We start from the raw sequence: 10,176 nt of genomic DNA, 5'->3' as shown, positions 1-10,176 counted from the left end.
CCTTGCTGCAGAGGGTTGCTGCTACTGGGTGACGACTCTGATATGAATCCCATTGAGATGGTGTGGCATGCTCTGAATGACTATATTCGGAAAGAAGCAAAACCAACCACAAAGTCTGATTTAATGGCTGCTATACAGTGGCAAGAAAAAGTATGTGAACCTTTTGTAATTTCATGGTTTTCTGAATAAATTTGTCATAATATGTGATCTGATCTTCATCTAAGTCAAGGGTATTGACAGATATAATATGTCTAAAATAATAACACAAAATAAATTCTGATCTTTCATGTCTTTATTGAGAACAAAAAAAAACCTCATAGTGCTTGTGGAAAAAGTATGTGAACCCTTGAGTTAATGACCTGAAAAAAGCTAGTTGGAGTCAGGTTTTAGCACACCTGGAGTCTCGTTAAGAAAATGAGTTTGGAGGTGTGGACTACAGCTACTTTGACTGATAAAGACCCCTCAATTTTTTGGAGTTTGCTCTGCACAAGAAGCACACGCTTATGTGAGCCATGCCTCGCCAAAAAGAGCTTTCAGAGGAGATACGATCAAGAACTGCTGATTTACATAAAGCTGGAAAGGGTTACAAACTGACTTCAAAGACTTTAGAAATTCACCAGTCTACAGTTAGGCAAACATTCTACAAATGGAGACACTTTGGAACTGTTGCTACTCTACCAAGAAGTGGGCGCCCAGTCAAAATGACACCAAGAGCACAACGAAGATTCATCAATGAGGAACGAAACAACCCCGGATGACAGCCAAAGATTTGAAGGCATCATTGGAACTGGCTAACATCTCTGTTCATGAGTCTACAATATGTAAAACCTTGAACAAGCAGGGTATCTACGGCAGGACACCACGAAGGCAATCACTGCTTACTGCTGTGGATCAGGTGGTAGAGCGGGTTGTCCACTAATCGTAGGGTTGGCGGTTCGATTCCCGGCCAGCATGACTCCACATGCCGAAGTGTCCTTGGGCAAGACACTGAACCCCAAGTTGCTCCCGATGGCAAGTTAGCGCCTTGCATGGCAGCTCTGCTACCATTGGTGTGTGAATGGGTGAATGAGACACAGTGTAAAGCGCTTTGGATAAAAGCGCTATATAAGTGCGCCATTTACCATTTAAAAAGAACATTGCGCACACCTGAAGTTTGCAAAAGATCACATTGACACTCCACACTGGTATTGGCAAAATGTTTTGTGGACTGATGAAACTAAGATTGAACTGTTCGGAAAAACCACACAGCACTACATCTGGCGTAGAAAGGGCACAGCCTATCATCATGAAAACATCATCCCAACCATAAAGTATGGTGGAGGAAACATCATGATTTGAGCCTTCTTTGCTGCATCAGGGCCTGGCCAGCTTGCAATCATTGAGGGGAAGATGAATTCCCAAGTATATCAGACAATTCTTCAGGATAATGTGAGAATGTCTGTACGTCAGCTGAAACTGTGTAGAAGTTGGGTGATGCAACGTGACAGTGACCCAAAACACAAGTCCACAACAGAATGGCTTCAGAAAAACAAAATCCACCTTTTGGAGTGGCCGAGTCAGAGCCCAGACCTCAACCCAATAGAGATGCTATGGAATGACTTCAAGAGAGCCATACACATGAGACGTCCAAAGAATATGACCGAGCTAAAGCAGTTCTGCCAGGAAGAATGGGCTAAAATTCCTCCTGAATGATGTGCAGGTCTGATCCACAGCTACAGGAAGTGCCTGGTTGAGGTTATTGCTGCCAAGGGGGGGTCAACCAGTTATTAATTCTAAGGGTTCTCTTACTTTTTCCACTGCCATTTTGAATGTTGAATGAGTGTGTTCAATAAAGACATGAGGGATCAGATTTTTTTTTGTGTGTGTGTGTGTGTGTTATTATTTTATTCACATTATATTTGTCACTTCCCTTGACTTAGATGATCAGATCACATTTTTGACAAATTTATTCAGAAAACCATGAAATTCCAAAAGGTTCATATACTTTTTCTTGCCACTGTAAATAAATTATGGTGTGAGGAACTTAAATAGACTGTTTAAGGTTCTTTCAGGGTGGACACACTGGAATGTAGCATACAGAGGCTAAAGTATAATGCCATAAAATGAAAATACTGTACATTTCTGACATGACACACCCCGTGAATGGAAGGTGGAAAAGATAATCTTCTCCAGCTTCTCCAAAATAGACGACTGACTCCGGTCCATCTTTTAAATCCATAGAACAAACATACTGCAACTACTTCTAAAATCACTGGATTAAAATAATTCCGATACTAATTACTGTATACACTTTGCAAATTATATTTAATAAAAGCTTATTTGTATTGAAAAATGATCAGTAATTTAATTTCTTAGGCAATACATGGGTATAACTTTGTTTTGAAAAGTGGTAGGAATAAAGACTGGTTCAAAAGGTGGTTCACTCACCTTTTCTACTTATCGCACCATAGCATGCCATGTGCTGTTTCTTTGTTAGATAGGACTTATGTACCGTAGTCTAATCAATGGATATAATTGACGGACTGTAATTAGGATGATAAATCTGAATGACCAAAATATTAATATAGCAATAAAAGATACACAGTCTACAATTAATTAATACTTGTTTATATTACTAATTAAAATACTATTAATAATAATTAATTAAATGCAGTTAATGTTTATGATAATGTTAACAATTACATAGGATATGATACAGTACATTTTGTTATTATCGATCATCTAACCATTACCAATGAGTAGACCATTGTACTGAGGTGGAACTCCGCACAAAAGAAAAAAAAAACAGGCTTGGCTATATAAATCTACTAGGTAGGAAAATGTAACTTAATTCTTTGCGGTTTCCTTTCAGATTATTGGCTGAGTGAATGAAAACCAGTAACCTAAAGCACTTTACTAGGAGGTAATTAACTCACCAAAGGCATCCTGTAAGAGATTAATCAGATTCATACATAACATAAATGCAATATTACAATACATAAATACACATCTACACATGAGTCAGGATGTGTGAATCACGTTGTGAACAGAGTTGGGTGTAACGCGTTACTGTAATCTAATTACTTTTTCTGATAATGCAGTAATGTAACGCATTACATTTTAAATTTATGTAATATAATTACAGGTACTGAGGTCAATAAAATTACATTATTTGCGTTACAAATTTATTGTTAAGAAAACAATCATAAGTAATATGCATTTTTTTAAAATAAATCACGTTTTTCCCCAAAGAATTTTTTTTTAGCCCCGAATAATTCTCCACTTGATGCAGTTTGTCACTACGTAACTGAACATCAGTAAAAGAAGACTGTAATTTTATATCTTCAGTAAACGAAGGTGAGACCAATCAGACAGGGTTTATAGGAAAATACGTGGAAGCACTCGTGTCTTATTGGCTGACAGCTCTCAATTCTCATAGTCAGTGTGAGGAAAAATGGATATATGCCGACTTTTACTTATTTATTTTTTTTAACCAGTAAAGAGGAAACTGGAACAATAAACATCCTATGATGCTGAGCAGGTATGAACTGTAAATGTCTATATGACTTCCAGTTTACGTGAAGATGATATGAGCAGAGCATAAGGAAAAATAATGTACTTTGCATGGCACTATAGCAGCTAAACCCATACAATGATAGTTGTGCCTCCTCTTGGCTAGCGTCACTAAATTAGCCTAGCTAGAAAAGTTTTATCAGTCTGGTAGTCCTTCAAACAGTGAGGTTTTATAGTAGATCCAATTTTTTCTCATCATTTCACCTTGTAGAGTATTTTTGTAGGTTTGATATGTTTTGAAAGTAACCTGAAATTAAAGTTATTAGTCCTCTGATCATTTTTACAAGCAGTAATCAGTAATGTAATCAAATTTCAGTTTTAAAGTAGTAATTAGTAATGTGTCATGGATTACTTTTTTTGAGAAACTTAACCAACACTGGTTGTGAATATGCTCTTTCTGTAACAACATTTTTGATCAGTGTTGCCACGTTTAAATTAATACATAAAATGTTTGAATATTTGGTTTAATTTTGCACTTTCTTGTTGACTAAAATATTATTTTTGACTATTATTAGATGGCATCTTAGTTAGAGTAAAATGTACAAAAATGAATGAATATGGCATGATGAACTATTGACTAAATATCTGTCCAAATTTGACTAATTATGACTAAAACTGTCTAAATGCAATAAAGCGAAGCAAAATAAAAGTGCTAAATATGAGTGCTACAGTAATGTAGGTATTTATGCATCAATGGTCAAACTTTAAATTAAATTAATTTATACCACAGAGCTGTTGAATTCTTGATTCCAATTGGCTGACAGACATTCTGAGATTTGAAATTATTTTTCAGTAAATACACAACTAAAGTAGTCCCAGTCAGGTCTTGACCGCATTACAGTTCCGTATCACTTCACCAAGTTAACTGAAATAACGGAAAAATTAGCCTACTGTCTAACCAGAAACATGTCATTAATAATTGACGACGGGCTGTTGAATTATTAGAAAAATAATGCACACTCGCTTTATGCGGCCACGTGGCGAAGTGGTGGCTTGAGCCATTGATATGCAGTTATTGGAGCGAAAGCAAGAACAAAGAGAGTGAAAGAGAGCACATGTTCTAAGCCAGTGAACAAGTATCAATATTTATTTATTTACTTGTTGTATTTTCTGAAGTAAAAAAAATAAATAAATAAAGCCCTGTGAACAAGTAGGCTTATCAATATTTATTTATTTGTTCTATTTTTATGTTATCAGCATGAAACAAAACAAATAATAAACCTGTGAGCTCTCTCTCCCCCGCCACAACCCCCACAATAACTGCATATCAATGGCTCAATCCTCTGTTACTAGCTCTAAAATGATGCTGCAGTATTAGCAACAGAAGCTTGAGATGGGATGCATAATAAATTAGTTCCACACACAGGAGGGTTTTAAGGACAAAAACCTGACAAATGTCTTGAAATAAAACATCTGAACAATGTCTTGAGGTGAGGTAACTGTGGTATAAGCGGAATAAGTGACTCTGGTCCATTGAATTATTAGAAAATAATGGCCACCTCAGGGTATGCATTATTTTCTAATAATTCAACAGCCCATTGTCAATTACTCCTCACATAAATCAAATTCACATGCCAAACATGTAATAAATAAATAAATAATAATAAAAAAATACTATTAATAACTGAATTATTGATGATTTACTGGTGTGTGTGCAGTACATGTATTGTACAATAAACTTGAATTATGGACTTCTGTGTTCAAGTTGAACCAGTTTTTTAGATGGTGAAACTTTAAATATAATAAAAGAACAAAAGTTTCCATTGGCAAGAAATGAGAAAATGAAAGTCATTCAACGCTACTTTGAGGAAGGACATTCATTACACATGCACAGAGGAATAGATTTTCTACAACAGAAAAAAAAAAGTTCATTGAATCCACACTCTCACCTGAGCTGAGGATCGAAACCAGGTCGCTGACATTCTGCAACAACCGTGTTACTATTGGGCTATTTTACCACACAAGTCTTAGCCATGTTTAGTTAAATACTATAGTTATAGTACCTGTACTATATTAATTGATAACTCTCACTTGATATAATTCAGTCTTGTAATTAGAAACTTGTTTAAATTAAGTTTAGCATAAGCAATGTAATCATGTTTTTCATGAGAAATGTAATATTTTTATGTAAACCATATGTAATATTTTTTTCTTAAATTTAACCGACCACACATTCCATTTTTCCAGTGTAGGCTTGACGTATCATGTGCTCTGCTGCTTATTTCAAAATGGTTCTGAGGGAAGTTAACAGAGCCGTTGGCCAAGCACAAGCAGATCTTGGGCTTGAGTGCAAGAAACAGCACCATTTGGTTGGAAGAAAAAAAAAAAAGAGTATACAGTATATGCTCTGGCAGAACTACTGTATCTACTAGCAAGCCGTGTTTGTTCAAATGAAACATGACTGCCCCCTAACTGGTCTTGGTTTTCCTGTGCCCGCAGCATGTGCATGATACCACGTGAAATCTCAAGATCCCTTTTCCTTTGATGCGCATGGTCACATTTGTATAACCATTGTTGGAAAGGGATAAAATATGCAGAAGATGATGGAAAAGCAAAGAATATGCGCAGTTTAACTGCTCCCTTAAGGATTTTGTGATTTGGCGATTGCCGAAATTAACGCAAAATCAAGTAAACGCTGCAATATTCAGTGCAGCTTGAAATTTTCTAAATACCACATTTTTTCTGCTGATTTGGGCCAATACATGTCATGTGACTTCATCACAACACGCTTTCATCCAGAGCACTCTTCGATTCACAAGCCTCAAAGATGAGTACAGCTTAAAGGTTTCATTTACAAACAAAGATTGCTATGAAAGACGTGCAAAACAATTTTGTGCAATTGCAATTTCACCAATTCAAGCAAATTTTGAAACAACCCACAGCAAAATCAAACATTTTTGTCCACAACAATCACAAAAAACTCTCAGAAATCCTTCACAGACTAAACAAGGGACTCATGAACAACTATTACAAAACATAACAACAGTCATTGATCTTCCAGGTCACACACAGTATTAAGGATCAAGCGTGTGTAAATCCAAAAGATGCTGGTATGATGTGTAAAATGTAAATAAAAACAGAATGCAATGATTTGCAAATCTGAGTGTTATTCACAATAGTACATAGAAAACATATCAAATGTTTAAACTGAGGAAATGTACCATTTAAAAAAAAAAAAAAGGTAATTTTGAATTTGATGGCCATAACACGTCTCAAAATAGATGGGATGGGGGCAACAAAAGGCTAGAACAGTAAGTGTTACTGAAAAGAAACAGCTGGAGGTTAATTGGCAACAGGTCAGTAACATTATTTGGTATAAAAAGAGTATCTTAGAGAGGCAGAGTCTTTCAGAAGTAAAGATGGGCATCTGTGGAAAAACTGCATCTGTAGTTTGTGGAACAATTTCAGAATAGTGTTCCTCAGTGTAAAATCCCTCAGTGAATATCTCATCATCTGCAGTACATATACATGCTGTTTACAGTACAGTACAGAAATCTCTGTGGGTCAAACTCAAGGGACAATCAGTAGTGCATGCCTGTGATATCTGGGTCCTCAAGTGGCACTTCATTAAAAACAGGCATGATTCTGTAATGGAAATCACTTCATGGGCTCCGAAACACCTCTAGAACTCATTGTCTGTGAAAACAGTTCGCCAAGCCATCCACAAACACTGGTTAAGGCTCTATCATGCAAAGAAGAAGCCATATGTGAACATGATCCAGAAACGCTGCTATCTTCTCTGGGCCAAAGCTCATTTAAAATGGACTGAGGCAAAGTGGAAAACTGTTCTGGGGTCAGATGAATGGAAATTTGAAATTATTTTTGGAAACCATGGACGCTGCTAAACTAAAGAGCACTAAATAGAAGAGAGACCATCCGGATTTTTATCAGCGCTCCGTTCAAAAGCCTGCATTTCTGATGGTATGTGGGTGCCTACGGAATGGGCAGCTTGCACAAGGCTGAAAGGTATATACAGGTCTTGGAGCAACATATGCTTCCACCCCATCTTTACTTCTGAGAGACTCTAAAAAATGTTCTTAGTTTAAACATTTGATATGTTTTATATGTACTATTGTGAATAACCTATGGGTTTATGAGATTTGCAAATCATTGCATTCTGTTTTTATTTACATTTTACACAGCATCCCAACTGTTTTTGGAATTGGGGTTGTACTTATTTCATTATTGTGTGTGTAGAGTATATGTAAACATCTGTTACATGAAATGGCTTACTCAGGGCAGTACTGAATATAAAACAAAATGCAATTATGATCCCTCTTAATTATTATTATTATTATTATTATTATTATTATTATTATTATTATTGTTATTATTGTTATTATTATTATATATATTTTTTTTATTATTTTTTTTACATTTTGCAGATTCTGCAAGGCATATGTAAACTTATGACCACAACTGTATATGTTCACTGGATGCACTGTGTTTAGAAGAGTCATACGTACATGCTTCTTTTCAGAAGTAATTATTGTGTGTTGTGTTTTTTTATGCAATATTTTTAACAATTACCTTTGAATTGTTTAGATATTTGATTGAATAGTTTCATATTTAATAATATATAAGCAGCTGGTCAGTAGTAAAATAGAGTCAAATGAAAATTTCAATGGTCAACTCATGTAAAGGGATGAAATGTCCCAATTCAACTAATTACCTGGAATTCATACTACACCCTGATAAAGCAGAAATATATAAGTAACTGTTTAGAAAATATGTTTGCAGCCATTCTCCAACGTATGGCAGTGATGTCTGCATACTAACCAGTCTGTGTACTGCTTAAAGTGATGATAAAATAGTCGCTATATAATGGTAGATTTTAGATTAAAGAGTATACTCTCTCCAGAAACGAAAGGAAGAAGTAGCAGACCTACCAAGGGATTATGAAAAAGAAATTAAATTGGAAGATTTGCAAGAAGAAGAAGAATATAAAGGGAATGTAGAATCATCTGCACCCACAGAAAAGAAAAAAACCCCTGCAAAGAAAATCAGAAAGGCAAACCCATATGGAGACTGGGAACAGATTCAGGAGGATGAGGACCCATAGTAAGTACATGGTTGCCTTATTTGACACTGAGGCATTGTATGTACTTTATTTATTTGTACTGCTAAATGTGTTTCCTCTATCTGCAGTGAAAATGTGGATTTGCAGCTGCCACAGAAAGAAAGTGGAGGTTCTACGTACATGTCCTCTGATGTTCCCCCAGAGCCCAAAACTAAGTTCAAGGAACGCACCATCACCTCTCTGGGAGATGAAAGCTTGGGAGCCATATTCAAAAAGAGAAAGACCGAGAACGGAAAACCCAAGAGCCTTCGGCAAAGAGAGAAGGACGATTGAGAATTTTATGCCTTGGCATCACTTCCCACAAATATTTTAATATACTACTTATCAGAGCATAATTTTGATTTTTTTACTGCTCTCATCACTTCTGGAAAGTTTTTAGATTTTGTATTTTTTACCCGTTTGTGGTGTGCATTTGAAAAAACAAATTCTCAAACTGACGAGCAGAATCTCTGTTTTTATTCCAGTTCATGAAACCATAGTTAACTAGTACATGTTGAAAACATACTTATTAACTGATTTTACAGTTCCCAAATTGTATTTTACATTTCACATAGCATCATCACAAATTTCATGGGAAGAGATATATTTAAAAAAAAGAATGAATCCTGTTTGTTTGTAGGTATGTCGTTTGAATGAGAGGCTGTGTGTGTTTGTGCACGTTAATAAAAATGTTAGCCACTAAATGGTAAATGGTCTGCTCTTATATAGTGCCTTTTAACATTAGCTTATAGTGCTTTTTATATTGTTTCCCATTCACACACACACACACACACACACACACACACACACACAAGGCACTAGCCAGCCATCAGGAGCAACTTGGGGCTCAGTGTCGAACCGCCAAAATAAAATTTATTTTTATAATACTGGTCTTTATGTAACTCAGAGAAGTGACTCTGAATTGTGGTCTATTTGTGAAGGGCGACTTGACATGAGAAAAACAAGTTCATTATTATCAAATGGCCTTAATTTGCTTAAGTTGAGAAGTAAAAACCTTGATAGATTAACAGGCAGAACTCACAGTACACGTGTAGGGGGTATGTGTGTCAAATATTGATAAGGAGGTCAGCCTGACCTGGTGTGGCCTCAGCGGCCTTACATGCCATAGATAACAAATGGTAACTGGTTGGATTATAGGGATGGGGAGACATTTAGTGGCAGTACAGAGTTAGTGTGAGTTAGAATTAGCCAATTAGATATCAGCTCCTCCAGCTGCTCACCACCCCTTATAAACTCATAGGAGAGGGAGATATTTAACATTGTCTTTGATGTATTACATATGAATTTGTTTCATCCCAACATACATTTCACATACAGTGCATCCGGAAAGTATTCACAGCGCTTCACTTTCTCCAGATTTTGTTATGTTACAGCCTTATTCCAAAATGGATTAAATTCATTATTTTCCTCAAAATTCTACAAGCAATACCCCATAATGACAATGTGAAAGAAGTTTGTTTGAAATCTTTGTAAATTTATTTAAAAAAAAAAAAAAAAAAAAGCACATGTACATAAGTATTCACAGCCTTTACTCAATACTTTGT

The 10,176-nt window shown here is 35.8% G+C and overlaps 1 protein-coding gene across 1 annotated transcript in view; it reads left to right on the top strand.

Moving 5' to 3' along the window:
- Positions 1-9,315, top strand: part of wbp4 (WW domain binding protein 4) — a 16,936-nt gene extending 7,621 nt beyond the window's left edge. Inside the window, exons 9-10 of the mRNA XM_017482467.3 lie at positions 8,414-8,613; positions 8,701-9,315. Coding sequence (XP_017337956.1) covers positions 8,414-8,613; positions 8,701-8,905 — 405 coding nt within the window. The 3' untranslated portion in view covers positions 8,906-9,315. The remainder of the gene's footprint in view (positions 1-8,413; positions 8,614-8,700) is intronic.
- Positions 9,316-10,176: the final 861 nt, after the last annotated feature.

This window comes from Ictalurus punctatus, chromosome 12, assembly GCF_001660625.3.
Source record: "Ictalurus punctatus breed USDA103 chromosome 12, Coco_2.0, whole genome shotgun sequence".
In the NCBI taxonomy this organism is placed as follows: Eukaryota; Metazoa; Chordata; class Actinopteri; order Siluriformes; family Ictaluridae; genus Ictalurus; species Ictalurus punctatus.
Note: the sequence above shows the minus strand (reverse complement) of the source record. Positions and strands in the feature narration are given on the sequence as shown.